Source organism: Armigeres subalbatus, chromosome 1 (genome assembly GCF_024139115.2).
Source record: "Armigeres subalbatus isolate Guangzhou_Male chromosome 1, GZ_Asu_2, whole genome shotgun sequence".
NCBI classification, from domain to species: domain Eukaryota; kingdom Metazoa; phylum Arthropoda; class Insecta; order Diptera; family Culicidae; genus Armigeres; species Armigeres subalbatus.
The window spans coordinates 270,034,726-270,062,202 of NC_085139.1; the positions used below are offsets into that span (position 1 = coordinate 270,034,726).

At 40.9% G+C, this 27,477-nt stretch overlaps 2 protein-coding genes across 4 annotated transcripts in view; one reads left to right on the forward strand and one right to left on the reverse strand.

The window, feature by feature from the left end:
* LOC134207529 (uncharacterized) overlaps nt 1-27,477 on the reverse strand; it is a 159,637-nt gene that overhangs the window by 74,178 nt on the left and 57,982 nt on the right. The gene's annotated exons all lie outside the window — the stretch shown is intronic.
* LOC134207319 (uncharacterized) lies at nt 4,592-5,497 on the forward strand. The gene has a single exon (XM_062683042.1). The coding sequence runs from the start codon at nt 4,592-4,594 to the stop codon at nt 5,495-5,497; it is 906 nt and encodes a 301-aa protein (XP_062539026.1).

Genomic DNA, 27,477 nt, shown 5'->3' on the forward strand with positions numbered 1-27,477 from the left:
CATCAGTTATTAAGAGTTACGAACTTAATTCGGCTCAACAAATCTGAAGGATATTCGACTGGAGTTGCTCTTCTTGATATAGAGAAAGCATTTGACAGTGTTTGGCATGAAGGTTTGATTGTAAAATTGATGAATTTTAATTTTCCTCTGTACATTATTAAACTGATCCAAAATTATTTATCAGATCGGTCACTGCAGGTAAACTATCAGAATTCTAAATCTGATAGATTACCTGTAAGGGCTGGTGTCCCCCAAGGGGGGCCCATATTGTATAACATTTTTACTTCTGACTTACCTGATTTACCACCAGGGTGTCAAAAATCTTTGTTTGCAGATGACACGGGCCTTTCAGCCAAAGGGCGAAGCCTTCGTGTCATTTGTAGCAGATTGCAAAAAGTTTGGATATTTTCTCCACTTACTTGCAAAATGGAAAATTTCCCCGAATGCTTCCAAAACTCAGCTTATAATTTTCCCACATAAGCCGAGAGCTTCTTATTTGAAACCTTCTAGCAGACATACTGTCACTATGAATGGGGTTCCAATTAATTGGTCTAGCGAAGCTAAATATTTAGGACTTCTGCTAGATCAAAAATTAACTTTTAAAAATCACATTGAAGGCCTTCAAGCCAAATGTAACAAATATATTAAGTGCCTATATCCACTTATAAACAGAAAATCAAAACTTTGTCTTAAGAACAAACTTTTGATTTACAAACAAATTTTAGACCTGCCATGTTGTATGCTGTGCCAATATGGGCTAGTTGCTGCAATACCAGAAAGAAGGCACTCCAGAGGATTCAAAATAAAATTTTGAAAATGATTCTGAAGTTGCCTCCGTGGTATAGTACCAATGAACTTCATAGAATTTCTAATATTGAGACATTGCAACAAATGTCCAACAAAATAATTTCAATTTTAGACAAAAATCATTGCAATCTTCTATTGCAACGATTAACTCCTTGTACCCTTAGTATAAGGTAGGTTATGTTTAGTTTAAGTTGAATGCATTGTAATTCCCACATGGTTCAATTCTACCAGAGGAAAAATTCGGCCAGAGGCAATTGAAATGTATTAATAATAACTAAAAATGTAACAAGGCAAATAAGGATGATAGTGTTAAGAAAACACGGAACACCTAGTCTAAGAGATGAATGCATGTATTAGATAATAAGCAAATAAAATTAGTTAAAAAAAAAAAAAAAAAACGTCAAATTACACCACCACGACACATCGATCAACAAGATCAACCGCCATCAATTTTCACCGAGTTTCAACACCACATCTACCGAATACTAGACGGAATCATCCTGCGCTGGATTAGTATCAACGAATGGTCCCATAGGTGGGTACACATTAGTTTATGTCCAGCAGAAGCCAAATCAAAACACTGCTAATACCTTATTAATTTCCCGCACGAGCACTACACGCAACACCACTATTGATTCGATTGCCTGGCGGCGATTCGGAAGGATAAAGTTCCTTTGCAACCACTATCACCAAAGGAAGGATAAGGATCCGTTGGAAGCACTATCACCGAATAATCACCAGAACAACACTTCAGCAAACGGGCAAGTGGCCCTGGTTCGTCCAGGTAATTAATTACCCGGATATTGTGTATCCGGAATAAATTTATACCGCTTTTTATACCGAAGTTGGATTTTTCTCCAGACACAGGCAACTTTCCCAACTTCGGAAGTAGTGCGCTGGATTCCCCTAAAGATGCGCAAAACAACGCATCCATTAGTTTGACAGATAAAACTTCGGAAGAAAGTTCGGTTCGGAAGTCCGGACTTCCGAATTCTAAGTTGGTGCTACGCCGACAATATATGTCCAGCCTTCGCTAGGCTTCGCGGATAATCTTCACAGCCACCATTTTGTTTCCATATCACTACTGCACTGATACCGACGACGCGACGGAGAGGAATCACAACAAACTGCTGCCATCGCTGCGATACACCACATCTACCGAACATCACGAACAGCAGTATAGCAGCCTACCTGCGTCGTTGGAAACCATCAGCCGGCCTGCCGCTGTGCGACGTTCGTTCGTTTCGATCAGCTGTTTGCTGTGTGTGTTCATTGCGCTGTTCAACTACCGGCGGCATCCAAGCGATCATCATCAAGACGCCAACGAATTCCTATTGGATTTGCGTTTTCCCATCCACATTCACATCATCATCACCATCAGCAAAACCTCATCACGTCCGAGTGTCGATGTATGGTACAGCATCACTGGTCATCAATCAACTTTATTAGTTGTCCAGGTTAGTGAAATAGAACACTTATCGCACTATAGTATATGACCAGTCGATGCTAGACGTTTTTGATATTACATTTGCTATTTTTCATCCTCTTCTGAACACGAATGATGCATGATTGATGTTCTGATCGATTGGCGCACTGGCTGATCGATTATTAATTCAAATTTTGTGGGACGTGTTAATGAGGCCGACCGAAGCATTCATGCACGTTCTACGCATTGAGGAGGAACAGTTGTGATTACCGTGAATAGCCGGCACACTGTCTATTGGAATACCAGTATTGAAAACTGGTCTGTCAGGTCAGTTTAAGACAGTATATGCCTTGTCGAGGCGTGGGCTTTTGTGTTTACTACATAACAAATTTTTCCTCCACACGAATCCTGGTGCTGGCAAGCTATTGAATGAAACACGTAGGCAACGTAGTAAATCAACCATTGATCGGAAACTGTACACACCTGTAGAGGGGAGTTATATTCATTTTGTGAAGGTCAGTAGCTCTACAGTCTACAGTGTATGTCTAGCCGAAGCTAGGCACAAATACCGATTACTACAACTGTTCTATTCTAATCGTTTCCTGGAATACACCTGTTACACGTACGACAAAGAAGGAGCAATCCCTGCGATCGTTGCAGACTCGACTCAACTCATATCTGTATATGTTTGAGGACATTCTCAAGTTTTCTCAATCCATGAATGAACAAACCACAGCAATTCAGGTGTCGATTAGGGTTAATAAATTGGAGGAGTTATGGGAAACGATTAGTGAGGCTATGGTGGAGGTAGAATCGCATGACGATTACAGTGAAGAGGAAGACGAATATAGTAAAATTAGGGCAAAGTTTGGGCAGCGGTATTTTTTGGTGAAGACGTCATTGATGGAAAAGGCTAAGGAGCTGGAAGATGCCACATTGAACCAGTCGCATGTTTTAGATGCATCGCAGTCGCAGTCGCAGCCTACGTTGGAACATGTTCGCCTTCCACAAATCCAGCTACAAACCTTCAGTGGCAATATCGACATGTGGCTGAGTTTCCGGGATTTGTACACCTCGTTGATCCACTGGAAGGCCGATCTTCCGGACGTCGAGAAATTTCATTACCTAAAGGGATGTCTCACAGGTGAAGCCAAGGCTCTCATAGATCCGCTGTCCATCACTAAGGCGAACTACCAGGTGGCGTGGGACACATTGTCAAAACGGTACAACGACAGCAAGCTGCTTAGGCGTCGGCAAGTCCAAGCTTTGTCTAAACTACCCGTGTTGACTAAGGAATCAGCTTCGGAGCTTCAGTCCTTGCTGGAAGGCTTTGAGCGGATCGTCCAAAACTTGGATCAGCTTGTTCAACCCCAGGACTACAAGGATTTGTTGTTGCTGGACATCCTAGGTTCCCGCCTAGACCCGGTCACACGTCGAGGATGGGAAGAGTATTCGGCTTCTAAGGAACAAGATTCCATCAAGGATCTGACGGAGTTTCTTCAAAAACGGGTTCGAGTATTAGGTTTGCTACCTTCCAAACCTGCTGATCTCAAGGGAGAATCGGTTAGTCTGTCCAGGAAAAAGTTTGTAGTCCCACGAGCAAGTCATAGTGCGGTTCAAGCATCTAGTGGTCGATGCGTGGCTTGTTCATACTATGGTATGTTTCCGGTCGGACAAGGGTGATGGAGCAAAAGGTGGCTCATCACAGACACCAACACAAGCTAAATCGAATACCACAAGTACTTCACAGCGAAATTGCATTCCAAGTACCTCTGCAGCTTCAGATTCGGTGTTATCCAATACGGCACTACAACGTTCTTCTTCAGTACTGCTAGCGACAGCAGTGGTTTTAATGGAAGATGATACAGGTATCAGTTTTCCAGCACGGGCCTTGTTGGACTCTGGGTCCGAATGTAATTTCATGACGGCGAAGTTGTGCCAACGTTTGTACATCCAACGGAGGCGTTCGGATGTAGCCGTCCTTGGTATAGGACAATCCAATACGCGGATTAAACACAAGGCTGTAGCGACAATCAAATCACGAGTTTCCGGATTTTCTTGTGAAATGAAATTCCTCGTTCTGCCGAAGGTTACGGCAGATCATCCAACGACAACCATCCAAGGGGAATGCTGGAAGATTCCACAAGGCGTGCAGTTGGCAGATCCAGCATTTTTTAATTCCAAGGCGGTGGATTTGATCCTTGGAATCCAACATTTCTTCACGTTCTTCAAGGCCGGCAATGAAATGGATCTTGCGAACGGTCTATCCATGTTAACGGAGTCAGTATTTGACTTTGGGTGGTGTCCGGTCTGGTGAATGCTGATCCGAATGATCCGAATCCGAAATTTTCCTGTAACATGGCAGTTACTGGTGGTTTAAAGGAAATTCTATCTCGCTTTTGGACTTGTGAAGAAGTTGATTCTCTCAACAATTATTCTCCCATGAAAGCGAAGTGCGAGGCGCACTATAGTAGCACGGTCAAACGAGGTAAGGATGGGCGGGATACAGTTTCTCTTCCAAAGGATGATACCGTTCTGCCAAAAATAGGCGAATCAAGAGATATTGCCTTCCGACGTCTTCAAGGGATAGAAAGACGATTGTTTCGAGAACCGCAGTTACGAGAGCAATACGAGCGGTTCATGAGGGAGTATTTGGAGCTAGGGCACATGCACAGAGTGGATGTGTCAACCGACAAGGCAAGTAGGTGTTATTTACCTCATCATCCTGTTGTTAAGAAGAGCAGCACGACCACCAAGGTCCGGGTGGTTATCGATGCGTCTTGTAACACAAGTACAGGCGTATCACTGAACGATGCATTGCTGGCAGGGCCAGTGATCCAAGAAAATTTGCGTTCCATAATGGGCGCGAATCAAACAAATGGTGGCAGACGTGGAAAAATGTTCCGTCAAATCTGGATAGACCAGAAGGATCTTCTGTTGCAGAACATACTGTGGCGGAAAGATTTCGGTGTGCAAGCCGAATCGTACGAATTTCGTACAGTAGCCTACGGGACAAAACCAGCGCCGTATCTGGCGACAAGAACTTTGAAGCAGTTAGCGTTGGACGAACAGCAAAGGTTCCCGATGGCGGCAAGGGCGGTCATGGAAGACGTATACATGGACGACGTTTTGACGGGAGAGGATAAGGCCGAGGTGGCGAAACAATTGCGAATGCAGCTTGACAGTATGATGGAGACTGGCGGATTCCATCTGAGGAAATGGGCATCCAATTCAACAGAATTCCTGAACAAAATCTTGCGTTAGCGAAAGAGGATGGACTGCAACTTGATCCAGATCCGGCCGTAAAGACGTTAGGGTTATACTGGTTCCCCACAAGTGACGTTTTCAAGTTCCAGTTCAAGGTCGTGAGAGTTAACCCAAAGGAAAAGTTAACAAGGCGGAAACTTTTGTAGATGATCGCTACGCTGTACGATCCCCTAGGCATTGATAGGTGCAGTTATTGTGATGGCGAAAATATACATGCAACGTCTGTGGTGCTGGACTGATGAAGAGGGAAGAAAACTAAACTGGGACCAAGCAGTAGGAGCCCGTGAATGTGAAGAATGGATGGAGTTTTACCGGCAAATACCACTTTTGAATGAAATCAGTATTCAACGATGCGTTTGATACCAGGAGCAACAAGTATTCAACTACACTTCTTTTCGGACGCATCCAAGGCGGCCTACGGAACATGTGCTTATGTCCGAAGCATAGACAATTCAAGAAGATGCAACGTTGCCTTGCTTACTTCAAAATCTAAGGTTGCTCCACTGAAATCGCAGTCAATTCTAAGATTGGAGCTTTGTGGACCATTATTAGCGGCACAACTGAAAGAAAAGGTGTTCTGTTCTCTGAAAATAGAAGCGGAAACATTCTTCTGGGTGGATTCGACATGTGTGTTACAATGGTTAAACGCCATACCGGCTACATGGAACACTTTCGTAGCGAACCGCGTGGCAAAAATACAACAAGCGGCAGAGAATTGTGCATGGAACCATGTTCAAGGCATAGGAGCTCTCCGCTTCGTTGGTTTAATCCACAGTTGTTGAACGATAACGTGATTCGGGTCGGTGGAAGGTTAGAACATTCACAGGAAGCGGATGCAACTAAACACCCTTTTGTATTACCGGCAAGGCATCCGCTGACTAAGTTAGTATTCCAGCATTATCATCACAAACTGTTGCACGCAGGCCCTCAACTGCTTCTAGCAACTGTCAGGCAACGTTACTGGCCATTAGGAGGCAGAAATGTAGCGCGTAAGGTTGTGCATGAGTGCTTACGCTGCTTCCGGGCAAAACCAAATCCAGTTGAGCAGTTTATGGGTGAACTGCCAGCAGCGCGTGTTACAGTAGCTCGACCCTTCTCGAAGACGGGTGTTGACTACTTCGGACCTGTCTACTTCCGACCAGGTCCACGTAGAATCGCAGTGAAAGCATATGTAGCGATGTTCGTTTGTATGTGCACGAAGGCAGTTCATCTAAAGCTGGTGACTGACCTTAGCACAAACCGTTTCCTGCAGGCATTTAGAAGATTTATTACGAGGCGAGGACGATGTACGGATGTGTACTTCGACAACGGGACCAATTTTGTTGGAGCTCGGAACCAACTAAAGAAACTCTTCGAGCTTCTATGCAGTGAAAATCACCGGAAGCGGATAATGAAGGATTGTTCAGAGGAAGGTATAAATTGGCATTTTATTCCACCCAAAGCCCCACATTTTGGAGGCCTTTGGGAAGCGGCCGTTCGTTCGGCGAAGCTGCACCTACTGAAGGTCTTAGGAGAAGTCGTCGTTTCTTACGAATATTTGTGCACGCTTTTAGCACAGGTGGAGTCGTGTCTAAATTCTAGGCCACTGACTCCCATGTCAGATGACCCAACGGACCTGGAAGCACTAACTCCCGGCCATTTTCTTATTGGAGCACCATTACACCAGATTCCAGATCCAGATTATTCTGAGGTTCCTATGAACCGGTTGGAGAAGCACCAACTAATTCAACAAAAACTGCAGCTGTTCTGGAAACGATGGAGAACGGAATATCTTTCCCAGATGCAAGGAAGGGTTAAGAGGTGGAAGCCTGCTGTTCATATAACCGTAGGAAAACTCGCCGTCGTCAGGAAAGACAACATGCCTCCATTACAGTGGAAATTGGGACGGATTCAGGAGGATCATCCGCGGCCGACGGCGTAGTTAGGGTAGTAACACTGAAGACCGCGTCCGGTTTGGCCAAGCGCGCAGTTGAGAAACTTTGCATTTGCCCCATCGTGCCAACCATCCGAGAAGGAGGCGTAGTTAAGGATTCGATTGTCCAGCCAATCTGTGTTCGTAGAGGATTTTTTTCTTTCAGAAATTCTGTAATTTCAGGGTTGGGGAGAATGATTGTACTACACCCAGCTTTTACCATTCGCAATCCCCTCGATGATGGTCAACTAGAGAAAGAGTGACGAGTAGTGTAGAAGTATCTAAAATTGCACTGATTGAATAGAAATCACCCCTATTGTAGGATAGAATTAGCCATTACGATAGCCAGTCAGGGACCGATAATTTGTAATAATATTAATAAGTTAATAAATGTTGTAATGTGTAGTGTAAATCTTAAAAATAAAGTGTTAGAATGTCTAATGTAAAGTAAATAAAAGTGTTGTCGTGAAATAAACTCTGGTGTCGTATTGTGTAAATAAAAAGCCAAGCTTTCAACCCCCATCCGATTGGAAGAACACCAAGGAGATCACATACAGTCCACTCGATACCCACCCGCAGAGGGAGAACCATTCCGAGGTTCAACACTACCTTTTTTCCACGAATAAACATTTTCCTCTGATAGATTTGATGTGTTTCAAATACATATTTTAACAAACTTGGTCAACCTACGCCAGCCCTGTGGATGGTTGGCCTACTTTTCCCGCCGCATTTGTTTGTTCATAACTTTTTTCTTGATTCGTTTTCATCGATGGAGAAAATTACAAATCTTGCGCTTAGAATCATAGGGGCGTTACTGTATTGATCGATTTCTCTTAATCGATTTCTGCTTTCGGTAAAAATTCAACAGAATTGAATGTTACAACCATGATTGTTATTGCTGAAACTATCCTTCATCGCTCAAAACCATTTAATCTAAGGTAAACTGTTGAAATTCGCAGACATTGATCTACGGGTTCCCCTTAGACGTTCAAGGTTACGTCATCGGCGAACCAGCGATCTTAACACCAGGAGGGAAATTTAGCTTCAGAACCCCGTCGTACATAAGGTTCCATAATACCGGGCCCAGTATTTAACCTTGCGGAACTCCTCACCTTTTCTGTTGGATCGCTATCTCGGCGGTCTTTACCACCGAGTTAATAGCGTCCAACGTGGACTTACCATTGCGAAAACCGAACTGATTGCTTAACAGGCCGTTCGTACCCTCTGAGTACGGGGTCAGCCTGTTGAGAATGATCCTCTCTAGCAACTTGCCCGTCGTGTCTATAAAGCAGATTGGTCTATGCGCCGATGGGTCGCCCGACGGCTTCCTGGCCTTCGGCAACAACACCAACTTCTGCCTCCAGTTCTCTCTACTCCTCGTAAACTAGTCTAAACAGACACTGCACCTAACGCCAAGATCTCAGCATCAAATACTGCAGGTGGTTTCATGATCTCTAGCACCTCTTACCAATGCATCTCTGAAGACAAAAGATCTAAAAGCGCACCAAAAAAATCAGCAACTGGGTAGTCGGGGATTGGTAGACCGGAAGGCAAGGCTACCCCCTCCAAAACGATCGGACCAGTTTCGGTCAAAAGGATTCCCTAATGGTGTGATTGGGACACACTTTTTTTTTACTGCAACGGACGGATGTATGTCGTCAAGCATCGATAATCCAATGTCGCAGATTTAAACACCCAAAACCATAAAGAAAATACCTGTTAAAATGTAAATAATCACCATGTGTGTTTCGGGAGGAATCCATGGAAGAATCTCGTAATAGCTCCTGTGGAGATTCTGGACTCCACAGAAATTGTCTAAGGAAATTCGGAGGAATTGCTTCAGGAATTTCCGAAAAAAAATCCTGCAGGAATCTCATGAGATATTCTTGAAGAAAAAATCCGGAGAAATTCTTGAAGAAACTTCCTGAGAAATTTCTGAAGGAATTTTGATAACACTTCCGAAAGAATTCTTGGAGCAACTTCGGGAGGAACCTCTGAGAGAATTCCTAGAGGAACTTTCGAAGGATTTCCTGGAGAAACCACCGGAGGAATACCTGGAGGAACCTCCAAGGAATCCCCAGAGGAACTTCCAGAGGAATTCCGGAAAGAACCTCCGGAGGAATTCCTAGAAGAACTTCCGGAGGGATTCCTGTAGGAAACTCTAAAGGAATTCCTGGAGGAACCTCCAGAGGAAGTCCTGGAGCAACCTCAGAAGGAATCTTCTGAGGATCCTTCGGAGAATTTTTTGGAGGAACCTCCAGAGGAATTCCTGGTGGAACTTTCGGAGGAATATCTGTAGGAACCTACGGTGGACCTCCTGAAGGAACCTTCGAATAAATTCCTGAATGAACCTCCGGAGGAATTTCTGGAGGAACCAGAAGAGAAATTACTGGAGGAGCTTTGGGAGGAACTTCGGAAAAAAAAACCTGGAGGAACCTCCGGAGGAATTCCTGAAGGAACTTCTGGAGCAATTCGCAGATGAATTCCCGGAGGAACATCCGGATGAATTCCCAGTGAAACTTCCGGAGGAGTTCCTGGAGGAACCTCCGGATGAGTTCTTGGAGAAGAATCTGGAGAAGTTCTTGGAGGAACTTCTGGCGGATCTCCAGAAGAGAACTCCGAAGTTTCTGAAGGAACCCCAGAGGAGTTTCTGGAGGAACCCCCGGAGAAGTTTCTGGAGGCATTTCTGAAGAAACATCGGGAGGAATCTCTGAAAGAAATCTCGGAGGTATACTCCTGAGGAATTCCTGGAGGAACCTCTGGAAGCATTCCTGGAGGAACCACAAGAAGAATTCCTGGAGGAACTTCCGGAGGAATTCCTGGAGAAATTATCGGAAAAATTTTCTGGAGGAACCCTTTGTAGGAAATCTCGAAGGAACTTCCGGAGGTACTTCATGGAGGTACTTCCGGAGAAGTTTCTGGAGGAATACCCTCAGGAGTTCCTGGAGATACTTCATGGAGGTACTTCCGAAGGAGTATTTGAAGGAATGTCCAGAGGAATTACTTGATGAGCTTCTTAACGAACTCTTTGAGGAACTTCCGAATAAATTCCTGAGAATTTTTGGCGCTTACTTTACCGCAACTGTTGGATCAATTTAACAATAATTGGAGTTTTCGGACGCAATACAAGGAATATTATTCGGCAACTCTGCCGTACGAAAACCATTTTTTGTTAAATATCTTGGCTGTGCATATGCACAGCATATGTTTCGAAATGGACAAATTGATATGAAATTTGCGAAAAAGAATCCACGTACCTTGGAGGGACTCGAACCCTCAACCTCCTACTCTCTAGATAGGCGTGATAACCCCTACACAACAAGACCACTTGAAAAAGGAAAAGCCATCAGAATCCGAGTACCGAGTACAATTCGAAACATGTGTTGTGCATATGCACAGCCAAGATATTTAACAAAAAAATGGTTTTCGTACGGCCGAGTTGCCGAATAATATGCAATTAATTGTAATCAAGTGTCGGTCTTTCACCGTCATTAGTCGTCTGAGTACACGCGACCGCTTACGTAAGGCAATCAAACTCATCAAATGCTTTAGCCAAGCAAGCCTTTGGCACAGCAGAGTGCGATTGAATTCGCATTCTATACCGTCCCGCCCAGCCCGTTACTGGGGGGCATGGAGTGCGATCCTTTCGTTTAATAAACAATGTGCACTCGCTTGACTGTGGATATACAACAGTAAAGCACATGTGGAGATTGGGCAAATCAAGCTTCCGAAAAATATTCAATTTGCAAAAAGAGAGCTAACCGCGGTGGAGGTTGGTACTCGGATTCTGATGGCCGTGACCTTCAAATGGTCTTGTTGTGTAGGGGTTATCTCGCCTATCTAGAGAGTATGAGGTTGAGGGTTCGAGTCCCTCCAAGACACGTGGATTCTTTTTCGCAAATTTCATATCAATTTGTCCATTTCGAAACATATGCTGTGCATATGCACAGCCAAGATATTTAACAAAAAAATCCATCTTTTTCTTGTATTCAATGCTGAATACAAGCCACATAGTAATGACAAGCTGTAATTTTGCAATTTGATGGAAAAATGAGTCGAATCGAATAAACCTCTTTGTTACATCACGAAAATTGTGAACGTGTAATTTAAAGAAGATACTTTTCATAAGAAAATTATTTATCAATTTATTTTGCAACAGCAGATTGTACAAAGCAGTTCACCCGATTACAGATGCGCTTGTAATGATGAGAAGATGCCTTCCATAGGACGAATTCATCATCGAAATAATTCTAGACCAACATTTGAAAAGGGCATAACATCCAAAATTTATTACCCAAACCATTTGCCTTGGAGATAGAAAAGGTTTTTTTTTGGGCTGAATGCTGTGAAGAGTTAACATTGAAGATCTATTTTACAAGTGAGCGAATAGCCCGTAAGTGCTCTACGGCGGAGAAAAGGTTTTTTTTTTTGGGCTGAATGCTGTGAAGAGTTAACATTGAAGATCTATTTTACAAGTAGGCGAATAGCCAGTAAGTGCTCTACGGCGGAGATCTTGGGCGTCATGTTAGCTGCATACGACTAAACATTCATTACGGGGTTCGTTTTCTCGTTTGGAAGCCGAGATCACATGACCTAGAGCCCGACTCTATTCGAAACCACTTCCTTGTTAAGACCATTGAGCTGCCGACTTGGTCGCGAACTACTCAGTAATCTCTGGCGGTGGATCCAACTACTCAATGTTCCGGTAGAGAGTTGGAATTTCCTTTGAAACCGACGGAAGATTGGCGTTTTCCAGATTAATGCAGATCTGTAACGCTTTCTCACTACAGTGCCTACGAATGAATGGTTAGGGGGGTCTAATAAGAATCTAACTGAAAACGGAGCCTGTGAAGCCCCCTTCACAGTATTACGCCCTCGTTGCGCTAACCGGAGCTATGGCGTAGTTGACTTTTTGCTTCTCCGAGATAATAGGCTATTCTTATTCAGTTACAGCCCGTAACTTTATCTTGTTAAAAAAAATATTTACGAACTAATTCCGCTTTTTTTTCAGAATTTCCAGAGAAATTTCCGGAGAAATTGTTAGAAAAACTTCCGAACGTAGTTGACTTTTTGTTTCTCCGAGATATTCGGCTACTCTTATTCAATCTCAACGTGAGGTTAAATAAGAGTGGGGTTATTAATATGTGTTTTACTTAGTTTTCAACAAACTGTCACCTATATGGATTCGCATTATGCGTTTTTACCATGTACTTTGTGATTGTCACCTATATGGATTCGCATTATGTGTTTTTCACAGTGTACTCTGTATTTCGTATTTGACGTTCGGTTTCGTCTACTCTTATTCAATTTCAACTTGAGGTTAAATAAGGGTGGGGTTATGAATGTGTTTTTTCCTTAGTTTTTTTAATAAATGTCATCTATATGGATTCGCATTATACGTTTTCCACAGTGCACTCTGTGTTTCGTCTTTGACGTTCGTCCATTGTTACGTCCTCAGTGTTTTTGTGACACCTCTCTTTAGTCTATAGCTGAATGCGTGTGAGTCTACATAATTGGCTTTCCTATAATAGGTATATCATATGCATTTGTATTGTGTGACTTATCCAGTATATTTTATGCTTTGCGTTTCATTGCGTTTTACAAAATGCATCGTATGTATGTATTATTGATTGCATCCTCCTTCTCCAGAAACCTGTTACATTCTCCTTTCCAACTTCACTTCCTCTTCCTTTCCCCTTTTCACTTCCTTTTCCGTCAGGTAAATGATGAGAAAGGCCAGTGAAGGCGATGACACAAATCTCCCAAATTGAGGGGAACGTGCCTCCTGAGCCGACGTTCTGATACCTGATACCTGATAGAAGATCATGTAGCAGTTCTTCTGCTTTTAATGTCTGTTTCTATCTCTGAATGGCATTATAGCATAAAAGTATCTATCAACTAGCTAAAAAGTAAATATAGTCAGTAAAATATCCTCAGAATTTCATGCAAAAATTTGTCAATGATTATTTCCGAAAAAAAATTTCACTTCCCACTTTAAATTCTCCTGATGATTGCAATCGATATTGAAAGAGTAATTAAAGAATGAGATATTTAGTGATGAACTGTTTTAAGTTTTGGAAGTGAGCCAATACAATATGAATTTTACCATAATCTTGTTCGCTTTGTAATGTTGACATCAAGTGCGTTGATACATACCTGTAACGAAAGAAGAAAAATAACATTCAGTAATTTTAAGTAATTTAAAAGAGATATTATTTATTAATTTGTCCAAATTCTCTAAATCGTCTGATTTACCTAACCAACACAGCCTGTAACTTTATCTTGTTAAAAAAATATTTACGTACTAACTCCGCTTTTTTCAGAATTTCCAGGGAAATTTCCGGAGAAATTATTAGAAAAACTTCCGAAAATATGTTTGGGAAAAAATTGGAAGGAGCTTCCTGTGGGTACTTCCGAAGGATCTTCTCTCAAACAGATTTAAAATTTCCTACATATTGTACATATTGCTGATCATTTTCAGACACCACCAAAATACATGTTTCTATGGCAATCAATAGTCAGCAGAAGAGAACAATGGCTCAGTTTCACATAAAAACTGTTTCTCAAGCAAATTTTCAGAACAAAGATTATAATTAGCATTAATTGGTGTATGTGTGCCTTTTTCTACGTATATAAAAAAAAGCATTATAGCGTACCAGTCCTTCTGTTTTTTTTTTTCGATACTCTGTTGTTGACCGAACCATAAACCACCTAACCAAGCCGTTCTGATTTTGAGTGGGGTGCACTTCCTGTTTTATCGCACAGAATGTAAATTTTTATATTTATTTTTTCCAAGAGCGTTCCCTCATCGCAGTCATCGTCACCACAGTTTGGTACCCCCACGACGACGACGACGACGACGACAATGGATAGAACAATAGCGTTCAAACCGCACACCGTGATGGGATTTCTGCCAGCCATGCTCTGGAGGCACGCGGGATCAGTCAACGCTGACGGCAACCGACGCCGGCGTGCGGCGGCGATGACATTGAATTCCATCGCCATGGCTTTCCGTAGATTTAAGCCTCCCCCTTTCGTCAGGTGTGGGTATTTGCCGAGTGCCGCTGAGTACCCTCCACTAGAACGAGAGCCAGAAGGCGCTTCAAATTTATTCCAATGTTGTTGCTATCAGTCTCCCTGCTTGGTAGTAACAGAAGCAATGGTGCCCAAACTGCGGTGCGTGTAGGTTTGTGGATGGAAAGTGTTGCTCTCGGTTTCGAGTTTCCGCTTCGCGCGATCCGACAAACCTGTGGGAACGGTCGAGTTGGCATGGATGGAGGAAGCGGGGCGCGGTAAAGGTACTAAATAACATGTAGATCGGTAAAAGTGGGCTTTGCATTCGAGCATTTTATTTCTATGTGCTGCACGGAGAAGCAAGTGCTACAGATTTATGGTCAAATTTATTGTACAATGTAGGGGAACGGTTCTCCACTTCATCTCATAGCTCCTATTTCCATCTCATCAAAAACAAAGCAATGGAAAGGAATTTGGTTTGTTTATTATTTTTGTGATTTTTTTCAGCAGTGAGCACGCATGTTGACAAAAAGAAGCGACGAATTTGGTGCCGTATTTCTTTGTTTAGCGATGAGATGGATATATGTACAGTAGAGTGGGGAGCAGTTGTATGGAAAAACGCAAACTTCGTCCGATCAAGGTTTTTCTGAATCGTTTTGGGACCTCAATCAATTGTGCAAAATATGGGCTCGATTGGATGTGACCTCGCATGCCGCATCGCGTTTTAATTTTACATGAAGATTAGTATGGAAAAACGTACTTCTCAACATTTTTGCTCTTAGCGGCTTCAATTTATTAATAATCACGTGACTCAATACGTTAGCATATAGCCTGGAAGATGCCGAAAAACTTTGTCGAAGAAGGTACGCAGCTGGAAGGCCTACAAAAAATGTTATTACGTTTTGAAAATTGATTGTTTAAACCATATGCAAGAAATCAATGTTTCTGCCAGCACTACCGGACAACCTGTAATTGTCAGAGGGCAAAACCCATTTTCCTTCTAGTCGGAATTTTTACTTTGTGAAATTATTCCGAATATCTCCCATTAGCTCCAAAGTCCTATAAAATCAATAATTTTGAAATAGCACTCAGTTAAATTATTGCTCCACGTAGTTCGGCAGTGCTGGCAGAATAAATGATTTTTTGCATATGGTTGCACACTCAATCTTCGAAGCGTTATAACGTTTTTCGTGGACGTTCCAGAAACGTGCCTTATTCAGCAAAGTTTTTCGGCATCCTTTGGGTTATACTTTAACGCAATGTGCCACTTGGTTTACGATGAACTGAAACCTCTAGTAGTAGAAATGCAAAAATATACGTTCTCCCATACTAATTTACATACAAACTTCAAACGCGATGCGGAAAGCGAGGAAGCAACCAATCGGTCTCAAACTCTGCACAGTTGTTCAGGACCCAGAATGGCTTCAAAAAACCATTGATTTGAAAAAATGAACTCTAATGTACAGTGAGATGGAGATCGAAACAGTTCCCCTACATGTCAATGGTGGCATTTCATGATTATCCAGAAATCAGGACAAATAAGATTTGCATTTGCAACCTAATCAGTTTAGGTCAAAGTGAACAGACGTCTGCATTTTTCAACTTATTTTTTCAAGGATGTACCTATCAGTTTATGCAGCGTTAAAAACATTTTTATATTTTTTTTTTCACCCCAAAATCTATGCGGAATGCACTTTTGTCGTGTTCATTTCCAAGCCAGTGGTGTAATCCAGATAGGCGTCCCGCGTTTCGCAGGACGCTTACTAGTCACATTAGTTTAGGTCTATTGCTCTAGTTGGATCATCACTTGACAATCTTCAAATACACCGACCGCAAACTAATATCATTATCATATACATGATCTGATCATGGGTACTCTAGAGTATGCGCTCATCAACAAACTTAAACATGATTTCAACCTTGGAACCAATACCACTTGAACTCATCGTACGCAAATCTTGCACAAAAAAAATCCACATTGCATCTTTAAGATCTTTCTTAACATCACTACCTGCATTTGACCTCAAATTTGAAACGGCTAATACTTTCTCAATTCGGTTTACTAAAAATGTAATGCGGTGAAATCCAGTAATCCGGAAACCAATCAGCGAGAGGAGATTGAAGCACTCGAATTCTCCGTTCAGCAATTTCGCAATAAACGTATTATTATTTTATTTATTATATTATTTATTAAAATAAACTAAAATAAACGCAATAAACGTAGCCTGCTGGATTTTCCGTCGCCGATCCAAGATATCAAAACCAAGTAATTGGCATCTATCAAGAGGGAGATTCACGAGGTCTCGCCATGAAAGATGTCTCAATGGGAGCCTGATGAGTTGGTTTTGAACACGCTTAATACTCAGATTAGATGAGTTTTCGAGAGTTGACCTTACAAAGGAATAATATAGTGCTTTTAGACAATGCAGATCAGTGAATTCCTTTGCAATTTTAGTGTTGGAAATTGGGATTTTGAACATTGAACTGTCCTAATGAAATTTTTTCAGAACTCGCTCTACGAATCCCTCAGAAAGTTCCTCCACAAGTTCGTTGGGAAGTTCATCAAGAAATTCTTCTGGATATTCTTCCAGATATTCCTCCGGAAATACCTCTGGGAAGTTTTTTCAGAAATTCTTGCGGAAGGTCCTCCAGGGATTCCTTTGAAACATCCTCCAGGGATTCCTCCGGAAGTTCTTCCAGGAACTGGAAGTTTCCCCAAGAATTACTCCGGAAGTTCCTAAAAGAATTCCTCCGGAAGTTACTCCAGGAATTCCTCCGGAAGTTCCTTCAGAAATTCCTCCACGAATTCCTTCGGAAGCTACAATAGGAATTCCTCCCGAAGTTCCTCCAGGAATTCCTCTGGAGGTTCTTCCAGGACTTCCTCTGGAGGTTCTTCCAGGAATTTGGCAATGATACGATTTGGGACCTCGGGAGTGACGCTTAGTCCCAGAAGGAGACCAGCCTAGCCCCAAGCTGCTGGTCTAAATCCAACGGCAGCCTCCGGGGTGGGCACACAAGGCCTCTTTAGTCTGCCTTGTCCCAACGCGTATCCTCAGGGTCGTATATATTTACGGATTGGAAGTTCTTCCAGGAATTCATCCGGAAGTTACTCCAGGAATTCCTCCGGAAGTTTCTGTGGAAGTTCCTCCAGGAATTCCTCGGGTTCTTCTAGAAATTCCTCCGGAAGTTGCTCCAGTAATTCCTCCGGAAGCTCCTATAGGAATTCCTCCCGAAGTTCCTCCAGGAATTCCTCTGGAGGTTCTTCCAGGACTTCCTCTGGAGGTTCTTCCAGGAATTCCTCTGGAAGTTCTTCCAGGAATTCATCCGGAAGTTACTCCAGGAATTCCTCCGGAAGTTTCTGTGGAAGTTCCTCCAAGAATTCCTCGGAAAGTTCCTCTAGAAATTCCTCCGGAAGAAATTCCTCCACGAATTCCTCCAAAAATTCCTCCGGAAGCTCCTATAGGAATTCCTCCCGAAGTTCCTCCAGGAATTCTTCTGGAGGTTCTTCCAGGACTTCCTCTGGAGGTTCTTCCAGGAATTCCTCCGGAAGTTACTCCAGGAATTCCTCCGGAAGTTTCTGTGGAAGTTCCTCCAAGAATTCCTTGGAAAGTTCCTCCAGAAATTCCTCCGATGGTACTTTTAGGGATTCCTCCGGAAATTCCTCCGGAAATTCCTCCATAAATTCTTGCGGAAGGTCCTCCAAGGATTCCTGCTGAAATTCCTCCAGAAACTCTTGCGGAAGGTCCTTCCTCCAGTTCCAAGATCCTCCAGGATTTCATCTGGAAATTCCTTCGAAGCTCCTCCAGAAATTTCTGAGGGCCCTCCTTAGCCGTGCGGTAAGATGCGCGGCTGCAAAGCAAGGCAATTTTCGATTTGGAAATTGTCTCGACTTCCCTGGCCATAAAAGTATCAGTATCAGACCGAAACACTTAAGAAATTCTGAAAAACAATTGATTTCAGATCAGCCTCAATGTCAGATGATTCCGACTGGAAAACAAACGCGAAACGCCTCGCGAAAATTTCACAGGGACATTTGCATTCAACCAATCGCAGATACGCCGCTGAATTTAGCAGCCATGACATTGACATCCATCGTCGTAGGTAAAGCTCCATTCCAGACCAAACAAGTGGTTAGTATGGTGGTTCAAAAAATCTATTTTGCTTAACAGTGCTCATGTTCTGAGTGTCCTCTCAAAATTTGAGCTCATTTGGATTAAAACTGACTAAGCACAAGCCGTTTCAAGTTTGCATGCAAATAAGTATATGGATTTTTTTATTATTATACTGTTAACGACGCTTCCCCATTAAGCGCAGGCAGCGCAGGCAGCGCCGTAGCGTGCGGTTGGCCAGGTTGGCCCCCGCCAAGGGCGCCAGCCTTTAGGGGGCGCCGAAATCAAGAATTACACTATGAGAACAATTGTACTAGCTCGTCGATGAGGAGTCGATAAAAAATAAATCGAGTACAAAATCCAAAAGTTTGTGGTACAGATATTTTGAGCTATCTAAATCAAAGAAAAAATATTTCTTTTCTTTCACATCAAGAAGTCATATGGATTGGTCTTAGCTTTGAGATCTATTTTGGTTTCTCAAGAACTTTTGGAACCGGTTACAAGGGGCTCTAAGTAGTAATATGGGTTTTGTGTAAATTAAATTAAGATAAATTTGCTAGTTTTTCTTAGGAAAAACTCCATGTGGCTCGAAAAAAGACCGTTATGGCCGCATTGGGCCAAGCGAAATTACCAATTGCTGCAGTCCTGAAACTTATGCCAGAGCCGTTAAATATTATTCTGAGTTTGACTTGGTATGAGGGTTGTGTATTTAAAATAATGGTTCTCATAAGAAATACTAGAATAAGAGATCGGCGAAGACGCCATCTTGTTTCCAATCGAACCGTCAAAAGTGGTTCCATTTCGCAAACAAAAAGTTCAAGTGCTGCCAGTATTATTTCCACGATTTCATGCATTTTCATACGTTGCCATTTCGACAGTTTTTCACTCCGCCGGTCTCTGATTATAGGGTTGCTAGTTTTCATCTGACAAATTTGCTGAGATATTCATACTGCAACGAGAAATTTAAGCAGCAACAAATTTGCCTTGATAGAACTTTAAGTTTATTGTTTAATTTATTGTGGAAGACTTTCCTTAATGACTCTCGGTGTTCATAACAGGTTTTCTTCTATTATCAACAATAGAATCAGATCCAGATTGGTTTGAATTTTATCGAATTTTAGAGTTGGATTTTACTGACCCGAATATGTCCAGAAGTACCTAAAAACTTCTGAAAGACCCATTTTTCTCAACTGAATGGGTCTGATGCCGATTTCAATCACCACCTGACTCACTCTTGACTTGATTGACCCAACTAGGTCACCATGTTTCTCTAAACCATTGACCTACCCACTCCAGGGTTAGATTTTCTTAATACAATTAGGTATTGGATTTCTTTGACGCGACTAAATCCGGTAACTCCTTCAAACCACCGATTAAACCACACCAGCTTTGGATTTCTCTTGATCCAAATAGGTTCAATGGTGCTTCCGATCATCAAACAAACCCGCTCTAAAATCAAGATTCGACTCTGGTCATCGACCATCTTTCTCCATACACTTATTGAACCTAGTAGTAGCTCGCAGTAGACGCCCCACTAAAGAATTGAATTTTTCTTGATTGGAATAATTCAAATAAGTCCGTTAGCGATTCCAGGTGTAAAACGACATCTTTTGGAGTCGAATATTATTGTCCCATTTGACTAGTAACAAGAAATCTGAATTTATTTCGTATCTTTGGCTATATTGCTAATATTGCTACCTACATAAATTTGCTTTTTTGTACATGCAACAAGCAGATTTCTCATCACTAGTGTTTTTAAGAAAGTTTCATCATTAATACACAAAATGTAGCCAAAGGTTAAAAGATATTATGATGCCCATCCGAAATACATCATTCATTCTAGTACGTGGATTCACTTTTTTTTTAATTTTTATTATTTAATAGTTTATTGAATTGTCCAGAGGAAAAATGATAACGAGTTTTAAAATTTCTCAGAGTTTCTTGCAACCCACTGCTTCTTCTTCTTATTGGCATTACATCCCCACATTGGGGCAGAGCCGCCTCCAATTGGTTGGAAGTGCTGGAAGTGCTTAATAAGCTTAGTGTTCATTAAGCACTTTTAGCACTTACAACCCACTAGACTTTCACAAACCACATCGTTCCTGCACATGAGTTGTAATTTGAAGCACCTTTGAACAATTAAACGTTTTAATCTTACCCTTTCAAAGTAAAATCCAAATTTTTCTCTAAATATAAAACGCAAATATATTAGTTTCCTTAGTGAGAAAGGGGCGACAAATAAAGGTTTCGCCAAGGGCGCTGATACCCCACGCTACGGCTCTGAGTGCAGGTTAAAAGAAAACCTACATAGCTAGAAGGAATACTCAACAGCTTTCACCCAACGAAAACCGCATGTTGATTAAACGCCCCAATAATTAGTAATCGATTTTAAGACATGTTGCGAATCTTTAGTCATGATCGTTGAACTTCTTTGACGCTAAGGTGGGATGGCGAGTGACGGACGAGAAAAATGCTCCCTAAAATACAGGATGACCGTCTGCGATCAGAGGTCATACACACTGAATACTGCATCAGACATCCGATAGGACTTTTCACAACACACAACATCGCGCGAACTACTGAACTAGTGGAGAAGCGGAGTGATAGTTGAAAGTTTGTACCACCATGTTGGCCAGATACCTCGAAATTTGTAAAACTTAGAAAACTGGCGTCTTCTACAATGTCGTTCATGCGATGCGAATCATCATGATAGAGGTGAGTTTAGTTTGGAATTCATCCACTTAAGGAATTACTGTTAGGTAAGATATTCCGCAATCTGTGAGAGTTAGTAAGTTGACGTCTTCTACAAAGTTGTCATCACAATTTAGGCAAGTTTATTTTCAAATGTATCCACTTGGTGGCGCTTGTATATAAGACTTGTACCGCGCTTTGCTCCGGTGCAGACAAGTGCGATCTTCCATAGCATGCAGTAGCCATGGGGAAGTAAGTACAGAGTGCTGCGCGTCGGTTCGGTCATCCAAAACGCGATCCTCAACAGTTTGCGGCAGCAAAATTAAATTTCCATGAAAAATTAGAAATTTTCCATAAAAAATTAGGAAATTCCCGTAAATAAATCAAGGTATGAGCAATAAATAAATATTAAATCTCCACAAATAATGTAAAACTTCCATAAACATTTGAGAATTTTCCACAAACAAAAATAAACTGGCCCTTTTAAAAGCAAAAATTGTAACAATAAAAAAAATTCATAACAAATTTAAAAAAAAGTTGCACAAAATAAATGTTTTTTCCATAGAAAATTTAAAATTTTCCACGAATAAAATTGATAACATTTCCATGAACTTTAAACGCTTTTAAAGAAGGGTCATCTATTGAAAAATGCTCAGTTTTATTGCTTTTTTATATTTGTTTATGAAAATTTTCATATATTTTTTTTTTTTGTGGAAAAAATATTTATTTTACGGATAATTTTGTCATTGTTTATTGCTAATATTGACTTATTTATGGAAATTTTGTATTTTTTCCGTGGAACATTTTTATTCTTTATAGAAAATTCATCGTTTATAATTGCAATTTTTTGCTAATTTATTTTTGTTTTGGAAAAATTCCTAACTCTTTATGGATATTTTGCAATATTTAGGGAAATTTTATATTCATTTATTGCTCATACCCTGATTTCTTTATTGGCAACTTCCCATCTTTTTTTGGAAAATTTCTAATTTTTTAGAGGAAGTTTTTATTTTAGCTACGTTTTGCATATATGCCAACCATGGTGAGGAGTGTTCATGCTTGGTTCATAGACACTTCGAACGATCTAACATCGTTGTGCTTTGTGCGGTTGAGAAGTAAATCAATTGATACGCGTATTGCTTATCATAGTGAATCCAGATCCAACGATGCCTACCGACTAACTGATAATTCTTCCTGTGGTTTTGCGGAGACGTAGAGGTAAACGCGGTCTTCAAAAATATCAAAAACCACCTACTAATATTCCTTCCCTCTTCCTAACTGACAACAAGTACATGGCCGGCGCCGTTACTGAAACTTCCACTGAGAATGCTTGAACAATCCCAGTCAATCATTCAGTTGCTTTTTGGTGCAATTTCACTGATGCATGTCAATCACGGAGTAGCAGCCATATATATATGTGATCACTAGTCAATGTAAGCAAAGCTAAACTGAAGCTAGAATAGCTTCTAGAATAGCTAGAATAGTCAGTTAGGAAGAGGGAAGTAATATTGTGTTTACCTCTGCGTCTCCACAAAAACTTCACTGGAATGCATAGTGACTTCTATTACCAGAAAATGTGAGATTTTAATAAAGTGCTGCACTATTCACATGCAGGTATTTAATAGGAACTTGGCATTTACAAGAAATGTAAAAGAATGAACCACAGTACCCTGTATAATATTACTTTGGAGAATTTGAAAGGAATATCCATATATGTATTGGTGTAATTCATCACGCAGCCACATTTATTTTTAATTTAATCCCGTCCCACGATATGCTATGTGTTGAACAGAAAATGTGTTTAGCAAAAAATATTTAAATTTCAACGACATGTAAACAGGCCCACTCGTACAAATACAGTAGTTGAATTCGTTATTTGATTGAAATTTCCATCGAAATCAATGCACATATTAAGAGCATTGAAAAAGATGTAAAATTACACGAATCATCATTAATTTTTCAATTGATGTATAAATACATCGATACGCATTTAATTCTCCATCAATAAAACTTGAACTTTACACGATCGTGTAAATTTCAAACCTTTTACTTTGAATGTGAAAACAACATGGAAGCAGAACTCGTTATCGCGTTAAGATCAAGAGTATCTGAAAACGGCTTTTTAGTGAACAAATTTAATGTAAACAACGGAGTAACTACTGAGTGGTAAGAATAGTTTGATGAATATTGTTTAATTTCTGACAAATGTAGTTGAATATTTATTTTGCAGCCTATTCGTTTGACATTGCGGCTCTGAATTTCGGTTTGAGACCATTTCGTGGATGTGTTTTGGATAATTAGATATTCCTGCCATTCCTTCCACATGCTTCAGATATGTGCATCGAAATGTAAATTTAGGGGAAGGAGGGGCAATATGCCCTACCTAAACAAAGTCTGCTCTAATGTCGTAGCTGTAACGATTTTCATGAGTATTTTTACCTCATGCAACAGTTAAACAATAAAGCTAACTGATGCCATCTAAAAATTGTATAATATCAAATTGATAATATTTATTTTTGAAAAAAGTGGTGATATTTCCCTGGCGGAAAACTCAAGAGGCAAAACGTTTTGGGGCCTCTTCCCCTACAAAAATTCTAACTGTGTATGACCTGGATTCGAACCTAGACTTTTCACGAGCATCCACACAGCACACCCATGCGCTAGCCATCAAGCTCAATTAAGATACTTATGACAGTGATAGTTGAACGTCAACGTAAAACACAGGAGAAATTCCAATAAGGGGTCGTACATTTATTACGTAAGCACTAAGGGGGGGGGAGGGGGTCCGCCATTTTCTTACGATCCATATAGATTAAAATTACTAAGCATGAAAAAAAATTTACACGGGAGGAGGGGGGGTCGAAAACTCAAAAAAAAGCTCACGTAATTAGTATACGATCCCTAAGTCGCATATAAATAATCACCGCTGAACTCGGATGCTTTACATGTTGTTCAGATACTTAAGGACATTTCTCACGGAATGCAAAACAAAATGCACAACTGTCATTTTTATTGTTTCACGCATGTTGCGATGCAGCGAAGCCGAAATAATAAAAATAACAGTTGTGCATTGCTTCTCTTTGAGTGGTGTACCCTTGAAAACGCGAGTGCTTTTAGTTTTGAATTCCGTGAGGAATGTCCTTAACATAAACTACGTTTCGACGTAGTGAATAGAACAACTCAGTTGAAAGCAATTGACTGGCCAAAAATTGAACTTGTTCGACTTTCTTTTCTATCGAGTGAATTGAATGAAGGTGTTTAGACATTCGATGCACGTTCAATTCGAGCGACTTGATCAATTCACTTGCCTAAACTTAGCATTAGGGATGAGGATTGTTTGGATGAGGATGAGCTTGTATGTATTGAATAAAGCAAATAAAACGATCTTATAAAAGGGACTGGCGGTGGAAAGATAACATTTCTTCAATAGTTCTTACGCAAAGATTGTATAATATAGGCCTATATGCTTCTTGCATATATAAGTTTTGGTTTGGTTCGGAGGAGTCCTCTGTCCCTCAACCATAAGCTCGACAAGGTTAGCTGGAAAGGGGGGGGGTCCTCTCGATTTTGTCAACATCGTTTCCTCATGTTGACACCAACGTGTCAACTGTCGCAGACTGAGCCACAAGTTCTGTGGCTTAGTTTTTGCGGATAGTTTTTACGGAAATCCTTCGCTCTGAAAAGTTTCCCGTTTCGGTCGATTTTATGGATCGAGGTAATGGGCTGAATTTTGGTTTTCTATCTGGCTACAGCGATTCAACTCCAGAAAACGTCATGTGCCAACCATTGGATTCTTGGATATCCGTAAAGCAAAAGATGGACACCATTCCAAAGCTTGTGCATGGGTACTCCCCAAGTCCTTTTATGAGCTTTTTATAGGAGAGTATTTTAAAAACGTGTGTGAGAGTGTTTTAAAAATATGGTAACATTGAATATGAAAAAAATATATAAATTAAATTTTATATTAGCTGTTAGTACCTATACTTCAAGAACTTAAAAAAGAGCCACAGTGATATGAAAAACTGCTGATACCGAACATGTATTTTCGCACAACATACAGCATTTCGCAATTATTAAATTCAATTTGCGATATTGATAAGAAATTTAATCTTTTTTTTTTTTAGTTTTCACCCAAGTTCTAGCTCCATTCACTCCTGTGTGTGCCAGCCCTGACAAGGATGATGCTGATGATGATGCAGTTCTATATACAACAACGGTAGGCAGGCATGCTATTCGGAATGGATGTGGTGAGGTCATGGTACTCTTTGTTATTACCGAGCCGATGCTTGCGGGAGCATATGCGAGTGTGAAACCAGTAGAGCGGAACGCCTTTCATGGGGAAAAGTGTTGGGTTAGAAGGGGGTCCGGAATAAACGGAAGAAGAGACAAAGCATAAACTAACTATAAAACGCATAAAGTCGAGGGCACCACCGTAAATGAACTTAAGGCCGAGCGCGGTGTGACGCGGCGGCGCGACGCACGCGGTGGCGGTGATTCAGAACAGAGGGCAGTCAGGTGAAAAAAAAAGTACAGATAGCGAGAACAGGTTGAAGGCAGAAGTTATATGGCAGAAAGTCGGAGATATGCACAGAGTGTGCAACAGTTGGTTGAATACTATGGGTGCTGAATACTGATTGTGGCAGAGTTTGGTGCTTGGTGGCGGAGTATTGCCGGCGTTGGCGGGACGGGTGGCTGTTTATCTTCCGATGCAAATGCAAATGGAGCGGGCCAATAAAATAGATTCTCTGTTTTAGAAGTAATTGAAAACCGGTACGGCTCGGGGGAAAGGCAGTGTTGCTAAGCAATGGCAAGGCAGCATTGAAAAATATCTATGGAAACACAGAGATTAAAAGCCATTGTACACATTTCTCAGTTATTTATGTAGGTAGTTAATTAAACAGCTCCAGACTGTTGAGATGATGAACGCTGCAGTTTGTTGGCAAGAGCTTTGGGTTCTACATGACAGACTTTACGAATGTATACAGAACTGGAACTCCATTAAAAAATATTTTAATAATGGTCAAAGGTAAAGCGTAGATTATTATAATATATACGATACAATTATTAGTGACCTGTCTCCAAATAGGAATAGGCAAAATATTTTACACGATTCGTAGTTGATAAACATTGATCGACCAGAATATGCCAGTTTTGGACAGTCAATGTATCATCCAACCAGTGGATACCAGATTTTCTATCATTTCGATTTTTTACGAAGTCTGTCTAAAATGTTGACATAGGTATTAAAATTGCTAGGTTTTTTATACAATCACCCTTAGAATTTTTCATGCATATTGTTTTCAATATTTTTCTATACATGGTACAATCTTCTATATAATAAAATTAAAATAGTCTGTGTTCGTATCCACATAACTAGAAAACGGCTGGATGGATTTTATTCATTTCTTCAGGAGTTACATTCGTTATAGTTTCCGACTGATTTATATGGTATTTTTTCAGTCGAAAATCATTGGTAAAGTTGAGTTAATCGTGAAAAACTAAAATAAAGATTCGTATAGGAATTTCGCATGGGCATTTCACAACGCGAAATTTCGCCTACCATGCAGGACAACGTCTACCGGGTCGACTAGTTGTTACATAAATGTTAAAATTTACTAGTTGGGTGTTCGTTTCGAAAGGCCATTTCACAGAGTAAATTATGTGATCGGTCGCTCAAAGGACAAATGATAAATTTAGGCATAACACCAACCATGACAGTCAATTGAAATAAGCTACTCCAGTGCTCATCTATGTAAGCAGTCCATGCTACGCTAAAGTTTAGGACTGCAACTAGCTTTTCCTCTGATCAAACTTCCCTACATAACAGGATGCGACTTTTCACGCACTAAATATACTTGCTTGATAAAATACAAATTGGTTACAACAATTGAATGATTTCGCTTGATAATTGAAATTTAAATGTTTGTAGTCATTTGGGAACAAAATGTTTACTTTCCCACCAAGAGTTCGTCGCCAGGGAATTAAATGCGGAATCTATCGAAATCACTTGCATGTACATTGTTCGTACAATATTAAGTGATTTTGAGAAGCTTTGTTTTTGTTCTCATTAATTTTGTTTGATGGGCTTAGCATGATTCTGCAAAAATAACATTTACAACAATTCTGCACTACTGGGGACTCAACTGCAAGTTTTTGCGTTCAATTAACGTATATATCTTTGCTTGTACATTGCATTCAAATGCAATGCTTAATACTATCATTTGTGAAATAGTTCCGACAGTTGCTGACAA

Coding starts and splice junctions, on each gene's coding strand:
- LOC134207319 (XM_062683042.1), top strand. CDS start 4,592: ATGGCAGTTACTGGTGGTTTAAAGGAAATTCTATCTCGCTTTTGGACT.